This window comes from Dermacentor albipictus, chromosome 4, assembly GCF_038994185.2.
Source record: "Dermacentor albipictus isolate Rhodes 1998 colony chromosome 4, USDA_Dalb.pri_finalv2, whole genome shotgun sequence".
NCBI classification, from domain to species: Eukaryota; Metazoa; Arthropoda; class Arachnida; order Ixodida; family Ixodidae; genus Dermacentor; species Dermacentor albipictus.
The window spans coordinates 17282996-17304924 of record NC_091824.1 but is presented as its reverse complement, the minus strand read 5'-3'; the positions used below and the strand labels follow the sequence as shown (position 1 = coordinate 17304924).

At 47.4% G+C, this 21929-nt stretch overlaps 1 protein-coding gene across 3 annotated transcripts in view; it reads right to left on the bottom strand.

Moving 5' to 3' along the window:
• LOC135917235 (beta-1,3-galactosyltransferase 4-like) overlaps window positions 1-21929 on the bottom strand; it is a 256520-nt gene that overhangs the window by 39072 nt on the left and 195519 nt on the right. For 2 of the 3 annotated variants that reach the window (XM_070536838.1, XM_065450776.1), the window contains one exon: window positions 11830-13955. The exons of the other annotated variant lie outside the window; for it this stretch is intronic. In XM_070536838.1, the coding sequence (XP_070392939.1) occupies window positions 12957-13955 (999 nt within the window). In that variant the 3' untranslated portion in view covers window positions 11830-12956. Of the gene's footprint in view, window positions 1-11829; window positions 13956-21929 lie in introns of those variants that run through there. 3 annotated transcript variants of the gene reach the window in all.

Below are 21929 nucleotides of genomic sequence, written 5' to 3'. Positions count from 1 at the left end.
TCAAAGAACTTTGATCAGCTCTTACGTGTGGATAGAGAGTCATTGGCAGCCGAGCAAAATAATGATGAGGGCTTAGCTAAATTACATCATACAGCCAAAGAAGGCATTGATAGGCGCAACGTGACGATACATGAGAGAGGAGGATTGTTATATCGGCGCTACAGAGATCGAAAGGGTAGGATTTTAGATAAGTTAGTCGTACCTACTAAGTACAGGGAGGACCTTTTTAGTCTCTGTCATGGAAATAGGTGGTCCGGCCCCCTAGGCATAAACAAATCAAAGAAAAGATTGCTTATGGAATACTACTGGCCTGGCTGTTTCAAAGACGCAGAAAGCTTTGTAAGATCATGCGACGCCTACCAGCTCTCGGGTTAACCAGGAGAGACATGGAAAGCTCCACTAAAGGTAGTGCCCTTAATAACAGAACCTGTCAGACGACTTATGATAGACACGGTAGAGCCTCTGCCAAAAACAAAATCGGGTTACAGGTACTTGTTTACCATGCTGTGTCCGGTTACAAAGTTTCCAGAAGGAATCACTCTGAAAGAGCTCAGCTCCACCGAAGTAGTAGACGCGCTTTTGACAGTGCTTGCACGAGTTGGGTTTCCAGCCGAAATTCAGGCCGATCTAGTGTCAGTATTTACCAGCGCACTGACTTCCACATTCTTGAAAAAGTTCCGTCTATCATCCTCAGTCAAACACTGCAGAGAGGTAGCATTCAGTGCTTAAGCGAGTTTTGCGTGCGCTCTGTTACGAGCTCAAGGAGGACTGGGAGAACTGTCTGCCGGCAACATTGTTTGCTTTGCGAACGGTTCCACATGAAGCGACAGGGTTCTCGCCAGCAGAACTAGTGTATGGGAGGACACTCCGTTCTCCACTAAGAATGTTAGGAGATATGTGGTAGGAAATAAATTATGAAATAAATGAAATAAGAGAGGAGAGAGTCCTACAGTGGTTGAATTCGTGCTAAATCTGCTGGAACGGCTAAGCGCAACCCAAGAACTATTCGTAAAGAACATGGCAGTAGCTCAAAAGAACGCCAAATTCTATTAGAACAAGAATGCGAGGCTTCGTACGTTTAATGCCGGAAACCAGGTAATCATCCTCAAACCTTCAAGAAAGAACGAGCTTGAAGTTCACTGGGACGGGCCCGCTAAAGTGTTGCACTAACTTTTAGATACTAACTATGCTCTGAAAATGCCCGGTCGCAGGAAGGAGGTGAGGATATATCACTGCAATTTGATGAAGCCGTATATAGAGCGGAGCGGAGTCGTTAACTATACTATCAAAGAGCAGGATGGCACTAGTATCAAGTTTAAGGAGTATATGGCGACCTCCAACTCTCAAATCGGCCTAGAAGAAGTAGTAAAACATTCGGTAAGCTCGCACGCTCTACGAGCCGAGCAGCTAGAGGACCTAAAAGGGGCGTTAGGGGAATATATCGATAGGTTCAGCGACCGGCTAGGTAGAACCGAACTAATAACGCATGAAATAGAGGTGACATCAACCGAACCTGTAAGATCAAAGCCTCACATGGTGGCTCCAAGACAGAGAGAAACTATGGAGACAGGCATACAGTGCATGCTAGAGTTGGGAGTTATTGAGCCCGCTGAGAGCGACTACACATCACTGCTAATACTGGTAGAAACCCCTAACAAGAACCCTCGTCCGTGTGTTGACTACAGGAAGTTAAATGCCATCCCTATGGATCAGCTGTACCCGATACCCAACATTGAGGAACGAATTGAAAGAGTTAGCGCTGCTGAATACATTTCAACTATAGATCTCGTACTGGGGTACTGGCAAGTTCCCCTTTCAGAAAGTGCCAGCCGCTATGCCGCATTATCTCGCCTGTAGGCACTTTTCGCCCTCTCGCAATCAGCTTCGGGCTGAAGAACGCCCCGTTTAGCTTCTCCAAGTTAACGGATATTGTCCTAAAGGACTTGCAGGAGTTCGCCTTGCCCTATCTTGATGATGTAGCCTGTTGTCGGCCAGGGCATAAGACGGCCGGCCGAACTGAACATTGCTACGATTGGAGAATTTTCTCAGCCGCGCATGAAAACAGACATTCGTTCATTTTTGGGACTTGTGGGTACATTCCGAATTACTCGCAAATGGCAAGTCCATTAACGGACGCCCTCCGAAAGGGAGCAGCAAGTAGCGTACACTGGGATAAGGACAAAGAGAACGCTTTCCAAAGTTTGAAAACGCTATTGGTTTCTCGTCCTGTGCTTCGCGCGCCAGACTACACAAAGGAATTCATAGTTCAACATGACGCAAGCGACAGAGGTATGGGCGTGGTACTTAGTATGGTCGGCGACGATAACGAGGAGCATCCTATCCTCTATGCCAGCCGTAAACTAAATATAAGAGAGGAAGCCTACAGCATTTCAGAGAAGGAATGCGCTTGTTTGGTTTGGGCCGCCCAGAAGTTGTCGTGTTACTTGTACGGAGCGAAGTTCATCTTCGAGACCAACCACTGTACTCTGACGTGGCTCAATTAAATTGTACACAAAATTGGCCGCTTGCTCCGATGAAGCCTCACTCTCCAAGAGTACAACTTCTCTGTTAGATATAAAAAGGGAAAGTTGCATAGCAATGCGGATGGTTTGAGTAGGCTAATTTGAATTCTGCGTTTGAGCGTCCCGCCTAAATTTTAGGGTTACTAGTGTTCATTTTGTTAAGTCAAGAAGATCCGCTCTCATTTAGCAGGATTCCCTCCATGATTGCTGAATTTGTCAGCATGAAATTGCTTCAGAAATTGGCATAGCGAAGTGCAGCCTTTTTTGTTTCTGCACTTATGTTTTCTTTGAAGCCTAGCTGGTCTAAGGTGAGAGCCAAGGTACGTCATCTCGGCGCAGAGCCGTGTTGTGTGGTTAGTTTTGCAGTTGCCTGTCCTTGTTGGATGTTTTGGGGCGGTGACATCATTACACAAGTGGTTGCTGCGAGTCAAGGCATCACCCCCTGGCTACCAGCCGTTCTCCTGCCCAGTGGTTGTCAGCGCTGGACAGTCAAGATTTTCCGGGTCATGGAGGCGCTGTTAAGAACGGCCCGCTGACGTGCAAGTTTTGCCAACCGGTTGCGACCGCGGGCGTCATCTTTTCCTGGAGCGTCGCCGCAAACCTCTAGCCACGGCGTGACTAAGTCGACTGTGTGTCGAGAACAATACGCGCGTCCTCCAATCTCCGTCGCTGGAGCCGAGTTCGACGAAGCAGGATTTGTGCCTGCACTCGCCACCGCCGCCATGGTCTACCGCGAGTGGTGAAGTGCCGCGGGAACGTCGACGAAGGCCCCTTCCCACGCGCCGTTCTGGAAGTAAGCCCCGAGTTCTGCGAAGACAGTCGGACGGCAGGGGGCTCCGTGTGTGTGTGTGTGTGTGTGTGTCTGTGTGTGTGTGTGTGTGTGTGTGTGTGCGTGTGTGTGTGTGTGTGTGCGTGTGCGTGTGTGTGTGTATGTGTGTGTGTGTGTGTGTGTGTGTGTGTGTGTGTGTGTGTGTGTGTGTGTAAGTAAGCCCTCGCGCAAAAAGGCACGGGGGAGGACCGAGTGTTTAAAAACCGCTGTTGTGCGGATGCTCAGTACAATCTCTCTAGCAGTCATGTTAGACTGATACACAATCTCTCAAGCAGTCATGCTAGACTGATGAACTGCTTGTAAATAGTGTAAATAAACCCATATTCCTCGTTCTCAATGAGAAGCAGTCTTTCCCTTCATCAACGTCCTCAGCGTGGATAAGTTGGACGAAGGCATGGGCCAGCTACCTTCTAATTCATGCCGGACTCCAATCTTGACAACGGGTTACGAGCGATGGGATTGGGCCCCCAATCCTAACAACGTGCAGTAGAAGCCTGCACCAAATAAAAAAAAATGGAGCACTAAATGGTGATAGCATGTTGTGCATTGTGATGCACGAAGACACCAAACACCAACATTGTATAGGCAATGCTACAATTTAATATTTGAAAAAAATATTCACGTAATTTAACCGAATACATAAACAGAGGCATTATGGCAGGATTACGGTTTTAACGATTACGGTTTAACGATTACGATTTTAAACCTAATATGGTACAGACCTGGCACAACTGAGGCGGTAGTTGAAGGTGACTTCCTCAGCTTCAGTGCGGGTGCCCGGTAGTGGCCGCATGAAGTCGGAGCGCAGCTGGAAGGCTTCATCGCCAACAAACACATGAGGGCAAACTCTCTTAGAGCCTGGTAGCTTAGCTGCCCGAGGCAGATTGAATTTGCCCTCGTGCAGTCGTTTGCCAATGGGGGAATCTTTGAAAATTAGCCCATCGCTAAACCTCCCAGGTGCGCACACATCAATAAGGTGAACAACTACTGGCTGTCGGCCATAACCATAAGGACAATGGATTGGGTGCCCTAGAAGCATTGGAAATAAGAATAACAACAAAGAATTCTTGTTTTTGGAATCTCTCGTTACACTTTGCTTCATTACAGTGTTGCAGGGCACACATGAAAAATGGTTACCGTTTTACTATACTACAAGCTTTACCTAGAGTATCTACATGATTTTTCCATCTTCTCGTCCTCCTCTGCTACTCACATATACCATCTCCTCTATGCTACAACTAGACACAGGGCACCCAGAAGGCACTTTCCTTTGTCATTGTTACATTCCTGAAAAAAAAGAAACCTCTCCCTCACTTCCCTATAATCATCAATAACGCTGTAAACGTTACATTCTCATATCAGATAAATTACCTGCTGCAGTCCTCTGCTTGAAGGTCGCAAAAAGGGAAGGATGGAATTGTATTCCCCCTTTTTAACAAAGCGTACGAACAGGCTTTTCTCAATATCATTTAACAAAAGCAGTAGGCTGCGTCTTATGCACAAGGTTGTTCCAATACAATGCTCCTGTCCAATTTAGGAGTGTTTGCATTTGCAAAGCTGACCCTTCAGCAGCAAATATGCTGCATGCAATACTGCAATGTTCTGTTCCATACCTTATAGTTGAAGTACAGGCTCCCAGCCATTCTTGGACACCTAATCTTCACATGCTTGCCATCCACAGCCCCCAGACAATGCGGCTACTGCCAACAGCTGCCAAATCCCGAGGCGATGTCCCTCCATTCTCTCTCTGTTGGAGGCTGCATAATACAGATTTGAACTTTGATGCACACCAATCACCGGCAGAATTTACTGCATTATTCACCTATGTACCCTCATGCTCTGTCTATGTGCATGTGTTCAAGTTATGCGGCTACTTCAGCTACTGCAAATCTCATTATCACACACAGTACATTTTACTGCTGCTGGTTTCACCTAATTTAATCTTATGTCTTTGTAGATGCATGTAAACGAGAAGGGGGTTAACCAAGGGGCCCGATTTTTAGTAGTCATATGATAAGAAGCCAACAAACTCTCACACCGGCTGATGTGGAACATCCTTTCTGCCGAAGGCATCACGAGAATGTGATCTTTTTGGGTGTGATATTGACCAGTTGCCTTCGCACAAAAACATCACGTTCTTGTGACGCCTGCGGCAGAACGGATGTTCCACATCCGCCGCCAAGGTCTGTGAATAGTGGCGCTGGCTAACGCTTCTTGGGATCTACTAGGAAACATAAATATCAAAGAAAGTGGATGGGGAAGTAGCACCGCGGTAGCTGAATTGGCAGAGCGTCGCATGCGAAATGTGAAGGTTGCGGGGGCTTCCCCACCTGCGGCAAGTTGCTTTTTCATCCACTTTCATTTCCTATAATTTATCATTTCTTCATTTTGTTTTTTAAACCACAAGTAATTTCCCTTATCTTGTCCTTGGTGTCAGTTTTTGTTGGCTTCTTCTGATATGTATATGCATGTACCATTTTAAGCCATGATCCATTTTCTAAGGACATGCATGTGTTGTACCATATCAGACATTCATGCTAAATAATATTCAACAACCAACACTAACATTGATTGAAATCCACTCAACATACTCAGAAAAGTGACTAATACTGAGCCATTGCTCAGTAAGTGTGAACGTAAGATCATGCTTATTGGTACCACTCCACCTTGTACCATGCTATGAAAATACTTTAAGCACACTTTCATGTACACAGGGGACAACACCTCCCATAGCACATTGCACGTCAGGTGGATCGCCTTGCGTGAAGTCTCCAGCCCCACTGTGAAGGACATTGCTGCATCTCGCTCGAGCATACCGGACGACAGGTATCTGAAAGCATACAAGACCATATAGCACGATCGACGCACTAAAGTTTTGCACTGGTGAACGGCGTACCCAATCTAAGAAGTAATGAAGTGACAAAATGGTCCTACCGCAGCGTCAGTGCGAGGCGCTCGCCAGATGAAATCGGTTCTCGGCAGACCCATTCCTTCGACAGGCGGTCCCGCACCATGTCGTGGAGAGCGTCAAATGCCTCCGGCGATATCCTGTAGAACTCGAAGAACAGCGCCGTCGTCGTTCTTCATGAGCTTCATTTGTAAAAGGCAATGAAAGCGCATGAAGTTGCACTGCGTTCACGCATTAAGTCCTTTTTCTCTTACCGCTGTGAAGAACTCGCTTTCATCCGCTCGCTTCATCCAGACCGGCCGAACCCAGTGCTTACGGGACAGCGCCTGCCTCCTCTTCATTATCAGAAGTAGCTGTAAATCAGCTAGTTTCCTACGCCGCTCCATCACACGCACAGAAAACATTACAGCAGGGACTGAAAAAAACACTCGCTGGCTCGAACAGCAGAATGACAGCGGCGGCTCAGGTAGCGCGGGCGGGGAGAGGAGGCGGACATCGTTTTGCAGCGTTGGCCGTGCCGCACGTCGCGGAGGGAACGAGCGAACTACCAAATTTTGATATGTAAACAAAAAAAACCTACTTCAAGACCTTCAGAAATACTTTATGTTGGTTCGTACAGCCAAAGAAATCAAATTAAATTATTATAGTAAGTGCCACGCCAGGTTAGGCGTAAACTCGATCCCCAAATACCGGCAACACTGGTAAGCCGTCGCGCGAAGCGTTCGCTCCCTTGGAGCTGGACTTCTGGGCGACGAGCGAACGCGACAGCCATCTCCATCGCGTCGCTTGTCATTGTCGCGCGAGAAATCGCTTTCATGGGGTTTATACTTTAAACGTCCGCACTTTGTAGGCACTCGTATGCAAAAACGAATCCATTGCATTTAGCGTTCTAGCTTGCAGCTAAGCGTTGAACAAGACCCTCTCACAATGGGAATAACTGAACGTGCTTTTGTGCAGGATATAATATATTTGAGTTAAAATCTGCGATCGTTCACCTCGAAGCGCTACAGTGTAGCCAGGTTCAATATCTTCAATCGACAAATATGTCATACTCTGCAAAAATACTTGGCCCTGTTGTGATTAATGCGTGTTGTTTCTGTCCCATTCCTCGGATCTGTAACCACGTGTTACCGATGTTATTGCGGAATTTGTATTGTATGGGCGCCTGTGTTGAATTTTGCTGTCAAGTAATCATTGCTGATCTTATCGTAAGCCAAGTCTCCTCTGTTCATTTTAAGGGATAAAACTGATATGGTCCTTCCCTCTTGAAATTGCTGCGAAAAAAACGAACGCTGGTCTTTGTGCCCTGGTGTTAGTGTCCTTTTCTTGTCTTCATTCAATGTTCTCAAAACTTTCCACAACAACAACGAAACAAAATCTGGAAAGGCTATCAAAACTGACGGTATAGATTTAAAAAGGGCTAAAGGTGATAGGAAGGCAGACACATAAAGGCAATATATAAGCGGATCGCATGCGCTGTGGGGGTCGGTTTAATTGACGCATTCATTGGTGTTCTTAATTAGTGACCATTAGCAAGTGTAGAGCACACGAACAGGTTGGACACACTTTTACTGGGAACCCCCTCGCTATATGTAGACTTGCGCGGTTGAGTTATATGCGCTTCCCAAACATGACGACGAAGAGATGACGGTGGAACGATCACGATGGCGGATCACAGTGAAGCTGCGGCAACAGCATCACGACAGTGGCAAGACGGCGCTCCAATGACTATGACAAAATGCCGGCAGCGGAACGACGCCGTGACAGAACACGACGACGATGGCGTGACAACGAACGCGTGGCGACCGCGTTGTGATGACGCTAGAATGACGGCGATGACGATGACCACGTGGCGATAATGGTAGGATGACGCTGTATGACGACGTGACGTCAACGGCATTGCAACGGAACGGCGAGTGTGAGAATGAAGGCGACGAATTCACTTCTAAGGAACGGCTGTGACGACGAAGGTGCGTTTGTGTTGGAGCTCACGTGTGCGCTTGCGTAGAGTACTCACGGATTGAAATAGGACATTCGGAGCGCGTGGCCGTCGCTACATGCAGGGCCCCCCGTGGATGCTCATGGAACCAAGGTGCTGCATTGTGGTATAGCGCGAGGGGGAGAACATCTACAAAGCAGAATTGCTCCTTCCGGTCGCCAAGGCGCCGGCCTGTGGTTTGCCACACTGCCTGCGTGGCGCTGCAAGGCTTGCGCGTTCGTGTGCCGACCGAAATGGTTCGGCGGTGCGCATTGCCCGTTTTGCGGCGGCGCCTGCTTGCGCATCTTGCTTGCGCTTTTTGGCGATGCTATGGTGGCTAGATGCGGCACGCATGCTGTGCAATTAAGACACAGGATTCAGCTACGTGATAGCGCCGTACGTGCCTTCGTTGACATGATCAACACTTGCACAAAAGCAAACAAATTTTATTTCGTCCGTTTTGTAAGAACAAAAAAGAAAAGAAGCAGTCACAGCCCTGTCCTCGTGCAACATTTAAACGAAGTCTCAGTATTTTGTTGGTTCGCCCCTACCAGCGAATACGGCGGCCATTCTGCGTGGCAAGTTTTCGTAGAGGCTATCGCGTAAGGAAGAAGGCGCTAGCTTCTCCCATTCTTCTTGAAGAGCCGCCCACAGGTTGTCCGAAGAATACCTGTGGAACGGCCGACGAGACAGGGCCTTCTTTATTTCAGTCCGTACATTCTCAATAATATTAATGTCGGCACCTTACGGAGGCTAGTTAAACACCATCACACACTTGTCTTCCAGCAGGCGAGTCACGGATGCTGCGGTGTGAACTGGGCTCCGGTGGTGCTGGAAGTAAAACAAGCCGTCCTTAAATGGGCCAACCACGGCATACGGCATAAGGACGGTGCCGAGGACGTCTGAGTATGCTGCGGCATTAAAGCGGCCGTCCAGGCGTACAAGCGGACCCAAGCCGTCTTTGTAAATACACCCCCACACGTTGACGCTACATCGACCGCTGCTTGCAACACGATGCAGATTTGGGGTGTCGAACCTGGCTGAAGGAAGCGGAAAGAACATAAGACAATATTTTACTTCACTGCGATTGATAACCGCGACGACAGGGGTCCGGCTCTTGAATGTTGGCAGAATGCACTGCCTTTAGTGACCATTTCTACGAACTGCTTGTGTCCAACCCACGAAACAAGGCGCTGGTGAAAAGTTTTTTAACGTGCGCTCTCTCCTCGCAGTAGCGGAGTGCAAGGAATATAAAACATAGTTTTTGATGAAAGCGCATACCATCTATCCCATCTATCATGCGCTACGGGAATGTAAAGAAAGATAATTGGTGGTTTTTTTTGTGTGTGAAGCTGTGTAACCCCCCAATTTGTGAAGGAGTCCACCTGCCTCGTGCTTCGTGTCCTCCACGCTCGCTGCTGCTGGTCCCATTTTGATGTAAACGTGCTCTCGTCCGTAAAAAGGACATTCTGCCACTCTTCCGCTGTCCAGGACCGATGCTCCTGTGCAAACAGCAGCCTTTTTACCCTGTTTTCTGAAGAGATGAAGGGCTTAATCGCTGCCACACAACTACGAAGGCCACTTGTGTGAAAGTTCTCGCGTACTACTGGTGTGCTGGCTGCTAGCCCCAGGTCGTTTCGTATTTCTTTCGCCGTCATCTTCGGGTTTCGTCTCGCTGCTTCAACTATACGCTCGTCGTCAGAGTCGGTCGTCACCTTCGATCGGTGTCCTCTGGGCAGATTTGTCAAGCAAGCATCCGTCCTGAAAGCCCGCACAATCCTGCTCCCCGACGAGCGGGGGCGTACGGTCATATCGGTGATTTGTTGCTGTTGTAAACCTGCTGCAGACAGTCACAACAAGGTGGTCACAATCTGCATCCGTTCCTTGATGGGTATGCCTGGCTTTGCTGCTCGTGTCTGAAACGGAGGCGTGTCTTGTGTTCGCCATATATAACTACCTGTGACAGGGCTTCTGCTGACGTCAGTACCACCAGAAATGCCGGGTGTTATCATTTCGGGGCTGAATAAAGAAGGCAGTTTCTCGTCGGCTACTCCACAGGTGTTCGCACGAAATAAGCTATTCTTTTGTGCCGATGTTTATCGTATCCACGAACGCACACAAGGCGCAATCTCGCAGCTGAATCCCGTGTCTTGCTTGCACAGCATGCGTGCCGCATCGCCAAAGCGCGTGCAATGAGAGCGTCGTCTGCTCGCGCAGGTGTGCACCGTCGAGCCATTTCAGTCGGCACGCGAAGGCGCGCAAGCCTTGCAGCGCCACACTGGCAGCATGTTAAACCACATGCCGGCTCGTCGGCGACCGGAAGGAGTAATTCTACTCCTTAGATGTTCTCCCCCTCGTGCTATACCACAATACAGCACTTTGGTTCTATGGGTACCCACGAGCGGCGCTGCATGTAACGACGGCCACGCGCTCCGAATGTCCTATTTCAATCCGTGAGTACTGTACATCATTTGCCTCCCCTGGCCGCCATGCTTTGCACAGAGTCAGGCACCTGCCTGCGCATACCCGGGACTGCAATTGTGCAAGACGCAGCTAGCAGCGAGCAGTAGGCACATGCATCGCTTTTTACTAGGTGTTGTACAGCTTTGCAGTGTGTCGAAGTACACTGCAGCCAGTAAACAGCACCCGACACATGGCTAGTGATGCATGCCCAGTGGCTCAAGTTGGTCTATAATAATCTAAGACAGCAGCAGCCGGCACCATAACAGTGGGTTAAAGAGGCAGAGAATGATTCGCTTTAGAAACATGCAACAAATAATAACGACCTTCAGCGAACTTACACGTGAGGAAACGCTGTCTCAGAAAAGTTGTACGAAATAAAGGCCATGCATAGAGTGCAGTCATCTAGAAAATGAATTTATTCGTCTAATGCACTTCGCCTTAACCACTCATGTACATCAGGTCTGATCTCCTTAAGAAAAATGGTTCATTCATTTCATTCTCAACTAATAAGCGCCATCCGGCCCTTATTAAACGTGTGAGCTATCTAGTCAAGGGCTGTCTTCACGGAAGGAGCCGGGAGTGGCTTTTCATATGAGTTGCCAATGGTGTTATGGCAGTCCAACTCGCTAGCTTTTCCGCCTTTCCGCAAGTAATAAATGTAATTTTCGTCTCCTCTCGCGTCCCGTTGTCCTCTATCGGTTAGTGCTGATCATCGCAACTATGACAAACCAGATAGACTCCACAGAAAGAACTGTACCATATATCCAGCACAGAGAAAAACTAAAGGTAGAATTCCCTACTTTTGAGGCACTTTCTAGCCAGAGGTTCTTTCTAAATACTTTCGAGCCATGTAATGCTACTCACTACAAATATCAGTGAAAAAATAAATACATACAGACATATGCTTGAGCGGAGAAATAACCGCAGCACCGAAGTCCTTTAAGAGGCAACACTTAAAAGCAGCGCCCGTCATTATGCATTAGGAGTTACGCTACCATCAGCGTTACTTCCAAGTATTACATTACCACCAATTACAAGCCAGACTACTTAATAAAATATTAATATTTGAAGATTTATTGCCACAAAATGGCACACAAGTATACTCCCATACAAATGAAATATTCTCAGCAGAGTGGGAAGTCGACAGGTTTATTTCATCACACAGTGAAAACCTTTGCGTTCAAGCAGGGAGGTAACTCAAAATTGGACATAACACAATACACAAGAGGAGCAACAGAACATGCTTATTCGTTTCTGCAATAACAGCGGTTCCATAACAAGAAATGTGTCGTTGCTTCAATTGTCGAACTTTGATGTAGTAACCGTGACAAAGGAGATGTCAGGATTATTAGGTTCCAATCCGATGCCATTTTCCGAAAATGAGTAAAGTGACAGTTCTAAAAACAATATGGGGTCGTGCGTCGTACCGATGGTTTCCTGTGGTTTTTTAATATGTTAGGGGGAAAATATGGTGTGGTAAGTTTACTATTTTTTGTAGTAAAACGCTCCTTGAACAGAAACTTGCCAAGTTTATAGCTAAAGAGAAGAGAGAGGAACCGAATCCTTAACTGTATTTCACGCATTTTAATCATTCAGAAGAAGATTGAGATGATAAATTGTTTTGAACCAGTCTGCTTTCATTTGTAGTCTTTCGAGGCATATAATCTGCAGCTGTGTAGACCAGTTCGACAGTACACGCGCATTCTAGCTTAGGTCTAATGAACAAATTGCAGTTTGGCAGTTCAACGTTTCTTGGATTGCATTTAGGTGTAAGCTTTAGAAAACAGGCTTCGAAAGATAGACAAGCAACTTACACTTTACGAAGATCTAGTTTTATATCTATTAGCCCCACACTTATGCAGCCCTTCATAGAAAATTCTAACATTGATCGTGCTAGAAGTGAATGAAAAAGTGGAGTATGTCAGTAAGGAAAACCTCTGTAATGAACTTGCAAGTCTTATTCAAGAAAGGCTATGATGTCATTGCCGGCCTTTTGCATCTCCACATATAAAGAAGAAGGGTGTCTAGAAAAGGTGTGACATAGCTATCAAGAAATAACAGCAGGGATGATTCTTAAGCTCAGTCCTCATGAAGGTAAACAATGTGAGACCGTAAGCCGTGTCTATATTTTAGCACTTGCGGTCTTCGTAAGAAAATTCAGCAGTCCTTCTAAAAGCCACATGCCCTGCCAGCGAGTGTTGGGTTACGAAAAGAAAGAAAACTCCACTCCAGCTAGCGTGCTGGCGTGCCAAGCAGTTATTGCATTTCTTGCCAAAACAGTGTCAGCTTCGTCAACAAAATCCGCATTCGGTCCCTTAGCCAGTAATGCGCACTCTGAGGCATGAAAGGCATGGCTTTGACGTACGAGTAATAGCATCCTTCGAAGCTAACCATTTCTCCTCTTCTCGCGCCGATGGCTTCAGCCAGTGTTCCTGTCACGTACACATCTTCGGGAAGAACTGGCGGGTGAGTCGCGGAGGCCTTCAGAAGTGGGCGCACCACCCTGCGTGTCAGCATATACGCGCATCCCGAAAGAAACCCATCGCGGTCCGGGCACCGCCTGACCGAGTGCTGAGTCGGGGGTTCACTGCACGCTTCGCCGCGCAGAGAAACGAACGAACCGAACATGTCGAACTCTTCAGAGAGCTTCACGTTGAGGTCGTACGATGCTTGGAGAAAGCGCGCGTTCACACGACCTTCGTCGGTGATTTTTATCACAAACGGCGCGGTCGAGCAAAACTCGGCAACCCAACGTAGCAGCACGAGGGTCGCGAGAGAGGCACTCTCGGGAACGCCGTCCAAGTCACTCAGCACAAGGTCGGCGTTCGAATCCCGCTCGTGTTTCAGACGCGCTAGAAGCGCCGGGTTCTTCGGTCTTCCAGAGAAAAAAATTAGTTTCACGCTAGACGATGCGTTTCGTATGTGCCAGAGGTCGGCGCGGATGATGTGTCTTTGGTAGGCGGCGCTTGGTAGTGAGCTGACCGCAATGACGTAGTGAACCGGGGCCAGAGATCCTCTGCATATGTTCTTGAGCGAGTCGGCGTAGGTCCATTTCAAGTGAGCGGTGCTGTTTAGTATTTCGAGAGAAACGTTGTCATTACTGAGAGCTGCCTGCGGAAACGCACACCCCAGGCAGCGTGGAGAGGAGCAGTTCTGTGTACGGCAAGCATGGCGCGCTCTTGAGAGGTGCGCTCGCGTACTCCAGGAGAAGCAGACGAGCCCTGTCATGCAGACCGCCAGAATTAGTACTCGTATCTGAAAAAAAAGCACATGCGTATTTATATTACATGATCGCTCGTAAGGAAGAGTATGCAGAAATTATCAACAGTTTTGCAATCCACCTGACATCTTGCCCTAGTTTCAGATCATAATCTCTTGCGAACCTGCCGCTTTTGTATTGCAAAACATGCTTACGTTACAATCATACTAATATCATACTTCCCTCTGACACAGCACCTAAAGGAAACAACGTTCTCGCTATGCACTCGCTAGCATTATACACTAAAGTTCTACTGGAATTTCCGCTGTTATTATTTACTCAATGCATTTTTGTTCGGTTCATTATTTAAAGAATGCACAATAGCGCGACGAGGAAAGAACGCCTTAATCAGGAGCGAGTAACTGCGTATTAGATTTGTTATTTAGTGATAGTTCACGATCCCGTGCTCGGTCATTGACCAACGTCGTTCTTGCCACACGAAAGAAGTATTCGCATAAAAGGGCAGACGCGCATTTCAAGTAAGGCCCAGCGTGCCTTTCTCGCATCTCAGCAGCTTGTCAACGTGTCTGACATACGCACACAATACAGCCAGATAGAGTGGCACCGAGAAGACAGCCAACGACGCGCCGAGCCTATTTTTGACTTTAAGGTCGTGGGGAATTTTGCGGACGCATGGCCCTATAGCAGTATTGCGTCCTTCTTGGGTAAAGCTGGTAATTCCTCGCTTTGTGCGCTTGATCCTTCGGAGGAGTGTTTCCGAGGCCACAACTAAGCGCGAGCTGGGGTAGCCTCACCAATTGGCTACCGAAACTAGCCGGCATGCTTGGAGTGAGGACAAGATTTCATAAAAGCAGATTCTAGGCCGATGGTGGCTGTTCCGCTCGTAAACAACTTGGAGTGCTCAGAACCTTAGGCCAGGAGGTCTTTCTGCGATCATGAGCTATATTCCCAGCAAACATGGTTATCGTCAAAACATAAACAAAGCTCTCAAAACTTAGTAGAACCGTGAGAAGAGGTTTCATGGTGAAATTTATAGCGCGCCCAACAGACAAGGACGCAGAGTAGGCGGACATACGCACGCTTATTTACAACTGTTTATTTTTGGAAAGAGACAGACAGACAGACAGACAAAAGTTTACTATTGGTCCTGAGGAACCGCGTTAGGGTACCTCCCTTTTCAAGGAGTCCCCGTAGCCGTCGCGGGCCGCACCTACGTCAGGGTTGGAAGATCGTAGTCCTAGAGTGCTAAGCGATGAGCTGCGTAACTCTGGGCATTGCCAGAGCATGAGATAAGGAGCAGTACGCCTCCCCACAGTCTAGGCGGCGGGGTTCTACATTATGCGCGAAGTGACTGAATCAGCCCCTGGATGGTAATGAACCCGTTTGGAGCATACGAAAGGCCGACGATTGTGGTTTAGTAAGTTTAGGATGTGGTAGCGGAAAGGCCCGCCGAGCAAGTTGATAATGTGCCAAGATTCCATGGAAGGTGAGAAGCGAATCCCTGTACAGTTCTATGTCGCCGCCCGTGAGTCGACCGGAACCGCCACGGTGTGTAAGACCTCGCGCACAGTCATGGGCCAACTCATTGGCGTTAACAACCTCAGGGCGCACATTGACTCCCATATGGGCCGGGAACCATTTGATGATATGAAAACCAGCAGCCCCAACGCTGCCGAGGATGGCCGCCGCCTCCTTTAAGATCGAGCCGGAGGCGAACGCTCGGGCTGCAGACCTGGAGTCTGTAAAGATATTGGGACGTAGAGGGTCCTTCAGTGCTATAGCTATAGCAATTGCAATAGCTATAGCATGCTGAGTCAATGAGAGTGCCATTGGAGTCAATGAGAGTGCCATTGAGTGGGCACGGGAGAGCAGCTACCATGCGGTCGCTGCTAAGCTCTCCTTTCTGCTTTCTTGTGCAGATTGCTGTTTTCGGCTCATCGTCGACACCGACTAGCACGTGTGCTACATCTACATCTCTATCGAATTTCCTGCTGGATCCACCGCCACAAGCAGCTGAGAACAGCCTTGATTATCTGAGCATGGAAGACGTCATCATCTTCACGCCGAAATCAAGTGGGACACGGACACTGCCGCCAGCGGCAGCACTGCAGCGCTCAGATTTAAGCAACTGGCATCAGCAAGGCGCTTCCAGTGGGCACGGGAGAGCAGCTACCATGCGGTCGCTGCTAAGCTCTCCTTTCTGCTTTCTTGTGCAGGTTAGTCAGTCCGAATCGCTTTTTTGTAAACGTACAAACAATGTTGGTTTGCTGCTCTTCCCTTGCCCACAAGTGCTGGCTGCCACTCTGAGTGGTTGTGTCTCTGTTGCTATGTTGCTCTTACTTTCCGGGGATGTAGAATTAAACCCTGGTCCCCATACTGAAGCTCAACATAAGCACAATGAAGTTATGGCGGCCATAGCTGCTTTGTCGTTAAAATTTGAAATGCGACATGCCGAGATGATGAATGCCATAGCTGAACTAAAGGCTAACCAAGAAAACCTTACTGAGAAGTTTCAGACCTTTCCAATAGAGTGACTGCTGTGGAAGCTGCGGTTGAGTCTTTTGAAGATATGCCTTCAGGAAGTGATACCGTATATACTCGTGTAAGGGCCGCACTTTTTCTTCGAAAATTTTGCTAGGTGCGGCCCTTACACGAATCAGGCCGATTTAGTACAGGCAGTACAGGCCAAAGGTCTGTACTGTTTATGCAACAGTAGCAGAGTGCAAGAGTCACAAATGACATGCCAGAAATGTTTTTATTCGGATTCCATTTCGCTGTCCTCGTTCTCGGAGGAGCTCGCCTCGGCGTCCGCGTCTTCCCAGAGACGGTCATCTTCGGTGCCGTTCATGGAGTTCGAAATTCCCGTTACCTTGAAGCTTTTAGCAACTACTTCTACTGACATGGCACGCCACGCATTCAAAATCCATTCACACACCTGTTGGAGCGACGCCCGCTTCAGCCGTCCTGTAGGGGTCTTCTCGTGGACGCCTCCAGCCATCCATTCAGAGTAACATCGGCGAAATTCCACTTTGAATGGTCTGTTGACGCATACGTCGAGCGGCTGCAGCACACTCGTCAGGCCACCGGGAATGACGGCCAAGTCCGTACGAGTTGCGGCAACTCGGTTCTTGACGCGGTCGGTCAAGTGGCCCCTAAAGCTGTCCAAAACAAGGAGGGCTTTCCGTTGTAACAGCCCTCCAGGTCTGTTTGCCCAGACGGTCTTAATCCAGTCAACGACCAGTTCCTCGGACATCCAGCCCTTCTCTTGCGCACGTACGACGATTCCCTGAGGGAACTTCTCTTTTGGGAGAGTCTTCCTTTTAAATACGACGTACGGCGGAAGCCTCCTGCCGTCTGCCGTGATGCACAACATCACAGTGCACCTTTGGCGTTCTGCACCAGTCGTGCGCACAGACACACTTTTCGCACCTTTTAAATCCACTGTGGTGCTTTCCGGTGCATCGAACCACACAGGTGTCTGGTCCGCATTCCCAATTTGGGACAGGTCGTATTCATGCTCCCTCCTGAGAGCATTCACGAAGCGATGAAACTTAATGACGTGGTCTTCGTACTCGCGCGGCAGTTTTTGGCAAATCGTCGTTCGGCGCCGAATAGAAAGCTGGTTACGGTTCATAAACCGCGTAGCCCAGCCCCGACTTGCCTTGAATTGTGCCGGGGGTATTTCCATGTGGCGAGCGATGCTGAGGGCTTTGACGCGTATCATGTCAGTCGATACGGCGTAGCCGTCCCTTCGTGTGTCGACGACGTAGTTGACGAGCTCGCTTTCGAGTTGCGGGTACTTGCACTTTTTCCCGCGAAACGCCTTTCGGCTCCTGTTAGTAGCGGCGAGGGCATCTTTCTGATTCATCCAGTAACGCACGCGCTTCTCATCGACGTCGTACTTTCGTCCAGCTTCCCGCTTCCCGTGCTCCTCGGCATAGTCAATCACTTGCAGCTTAAATGCTGCAGTGAATGATCTCAGATGCCGGCCCATCGTCCGTCACGTGCGCTGGCTTCTGCAGGGTTCACTACAACCAACAAAGTGACACCGACGACACCGATCTGAAGTCGCGCTGCCAACGTATCGACACGATGCTAGGAACGATGCCAACAAAGAGGCCGCACAAGGCAAATATGGCGGCGCGCTGTCAACAGCGTGGTCGGCGCGTCGGCGGAAGTAGAATAAAAGCGGAAAAGCGTGCAGCGCCATCTGGCTGTAAATGAACTAACTACACTTTTCTGGCGGGACATTTTGAACTTTTGTTTTTTTTTTTTCGAAATATCCGCTTTCAAAGTTGGGGTGCGGCCCTTACACGAGGGCGGCCCTTACACGAGTATATACGGTATTACTACCGCAGTCCATGAAGCAGTTTCAAATGAAAGCGCTTCGCTCGCGTCAAGACTGGACGTTCTGGAGGACCATTCAAGACGCGACAACTTGATCTATGATATCTCAGACAACGTATCAGAAACGTGGGCTCAATCAGAAGCCCAGATCCATAACTTTCTTAGAAACTGTCTCAACATGACTCCCTCGGAAGTCGTTATCCATAGGGCTCATAGGCTAGGCACATACGTTGTCGGCAAGAGACGGCCTGTTATAGCTAAGTTTGTGTCTTCCAAAATGAGAGACCATATACTCTCGCAAAAAGCGAAGTTTAAAGCCGATAGTACTTCAGTCGGCGAAGACTTTTGCAAAGCCACTCGTCAATCACGGAAAGCACTAAATGACTTTGGCAAAGCCAGCGGCCAGTCTTTTTGTTTGCGACATAACAAACTAATCATAGGTAAAAAATGTTACGTTTATTGCGCAGCTACAGATGAAGTATGCGAGATCGGACCAGCTAGGAGCGCGATTACCCCAACAAACAACAAACCATCGGGTCCACAATCTTCACATTTGGGTGCAGCATAGCTATCTCGTGTTCCAAAGCAAGCAAACTCCTTATCACTTCTTTTTACAAATGTCCGAAGTATCGCCAACAAACGCACATCACTGTCATCACATATAGACGCATGCTCAGCTGATATAGTTGTGCTCACCAAAACATGGCTTTCAGCCAAAATTAAAGATAGTGAAATACTAGACTGTCAAAAAACATATAACATTTACAAGTACGATCGCGATTTCCGTACGGGCGGAGGTGTACTGATTGCCGTGAGCTCTGCTATCCCTTCCTTCACTATCCCCACTGACTCACCATTAGAAATAGTTTGCACTCGTGTTGGTTTTCCCACTGGCGACCTCATCTTTTAGGCCTCACCCCATGCTCCACTACCAATTTCTGCACTGACCTTCGATCATGACGTCCTTAACAAATTAGTTGTTCGATACCCAAAGTCACATTTGTTCTTACTAGGTGATTTCAATTTTCCAAACATAGTGTGGCAGAATGGTGTTCCCTCCCTAAAGCAGTCATCTTCCGAGTGCACCCATTGTTTGGACATCTGCACTAATTTTAATCTAACCTAGCTGATTCATGAACCCACACGCACTACCAGCACTTCGCCTAATACTTTAGACCTCTTTTTTACAACAGCTCCAGATTTGGTTTCTCCTCCAACATACCTTACAGGAATAAGTGACCACTCGCTTCTCCACTTAACACTTAAGAAGAAAGTTCGTTCGAAGAAAACAGTTAAAACTATATGTGATTACCATGCCGCCGATACCACATCCATTTTAAATGAGCTAGAATCATTCATTACTGACTACACAGTCAACTTTTTTGAACGTACCGTTGAAGAGAACTGGTCATTGTACAAGAACAAACTGCTAACACTAATGGATCGCTATGTACCTAAAAGAAAGATTGTTTCGAGTCATTCCTCGCCATGGTTTACTGGAATTCTGCGCCGTCTGCACAACAAAACGAAGTGTATTTTTCGTCGCGCCATAGCAACTAATCTTCCCGAACGAGCTGGGCAGCATATCATTGCATTCACGCAGAACATACTATCGCTATTACAAATGAAAAAAAGATTTTTTTCGATAACACCCTCCCATCACTTTTGCAGTCTAATCCACGTAAATTCTGGAATATTGTTGGTGGCAAAGAAAGCAAAACAATCCAACTAGCCCGTTCTGACAATGTCGCGATCCCTCCGAAACAGTGCTGTTCCGTTTTGAATGATGTATTTGCTTCCGTCTTTCACAAATGTGCTCCTGCCACTCTACCGTCGCTAACTAAATGCTCCTATTTACCAATGAACTCCATTTATATAGATTGCGTCGGCATACAAAAGTTGATTGAAAACCTGAAAATACCTTCTTCATAAGGTGAAGACTCAATTAACTGTAAAATGCTTAAAATTACTGAACCATATTCTTCCATTATGCTTTCGATGCTCTTTTCCCAGTCTCTAGGTTCCTCAGTTCTTCCAAGCGATTGGAGGGTTGGCAAGGTTGTTCCGGTCCCTATATCAGATAACACTCATTCCCCCGATAACTATCGTCCTATATCACTTACAAGTATACCATGCAAAATATTGGAGCATATTATACATTCTCATCTGATTGATTTCCTTGAGTCTAATTCCTTCTTTTCGACTGAACAACACGGTTTCAGGAAAACATTTTCATGTGAAACACAACTCATATGTTTTACTAATGACCTATTTACCCATACTGATATGAGCTTCGATGTAGGCTGCATGTTTTTGGACTTTGCAAAAGCTTTCGACACTGTTTCACATGATCTTCTCATTCTTAAACTTAGCATGCTTAACATTGACCCTATTGTACTAAACTGGATTAAAAGCTTTGTCTAATCGAACTCAGTACGTTTCAGCTAATGAATGTTCATCCTCTCGCACTTCCGTAACATCGGGTGTACCACAGGGATCGGTACTGGGACCCCTCCTTTTCCTCATTTACATAAACGACCTTCCTTAATGCATTTCCCATTCATCTATCAGGCTTTTCGCAGATGACTGTGTCATTTATCGCAAAATAACTAACCACACTGATACTGATAAGCTTCAAGACGATCTTAGAAGCATATCCAACCGGTGCGATAAATGGCTCATGCGACTAAACGTTAATAAATGTAAAACAATGCATGTACAAGCCGCACTAACACTGACAATACGCGTGTTTACTTACTTCACGATACTTCTCTTGAATCCGTCAACTCGTACAAATACCTAGGTGTCCATATTTCACGTAACTTATCATGGCATACGCACATCAAACACGTCACTAATAACGCTAACCGGGTTCTTGGATACTTGTGTCGAAATTTCTCTGCTGCGCCTATGCCGATAAAGCTTACTCTCTACAAAACATCAGTGCGACCAAAGCTAGAATATGCATCCACCGTATGGGATACCCATCAACTCACACTGATAAACACTCTAGAATCCATCCAGAATCGCGCAGCACGTTTCATCTTATCTAACTATTCCCGATACGCCAGCATTACTTCCATGAAAAACACACTTACATTACCGGAGCTTTCATTGCGCCGTAAATGTTTTAGACTGTGTCTTTTCTACAGGCTGTATCACCACAACCCACTATTAAAGGATCATCTTATTACTCGCCCTTCATACATTTCATCCCGTTTCGATCACATGTTTAAAGTTGGTGTTCCATATTTTAGAACAAAGATGTGTCATGGTTCTTTTATTCCTAAAACCAGCGCCGACTGGAACGACCTTCCTCCCTCCATCGCTGCCATTTCTGACGTTGGCAATTTCAAAACTGCTGTATTTTCTGCCGTTTTTTAATACCTATTATTGTATAATTATGTACTTTTTTTTCACTTACCACTCCTTTCTGTAATGCCTTCGGGCCAGGAAAGTATCCGAAATAAATAAACAAATAAACCGAAACTACGGCATAGAGATCAGAGTGCCCGTACTGGGCGGCGTCAACGAAACATGTCAGATTCGGAGTGGCCGCAGCCACTTTTAACAGGAAGCTGTCACGGGCTATGCCGGGCTATCCGGCGCCCTACATTGTATTGAGGATGGTTATACTAGGAGAATGCCAGCAAACTTGAAGG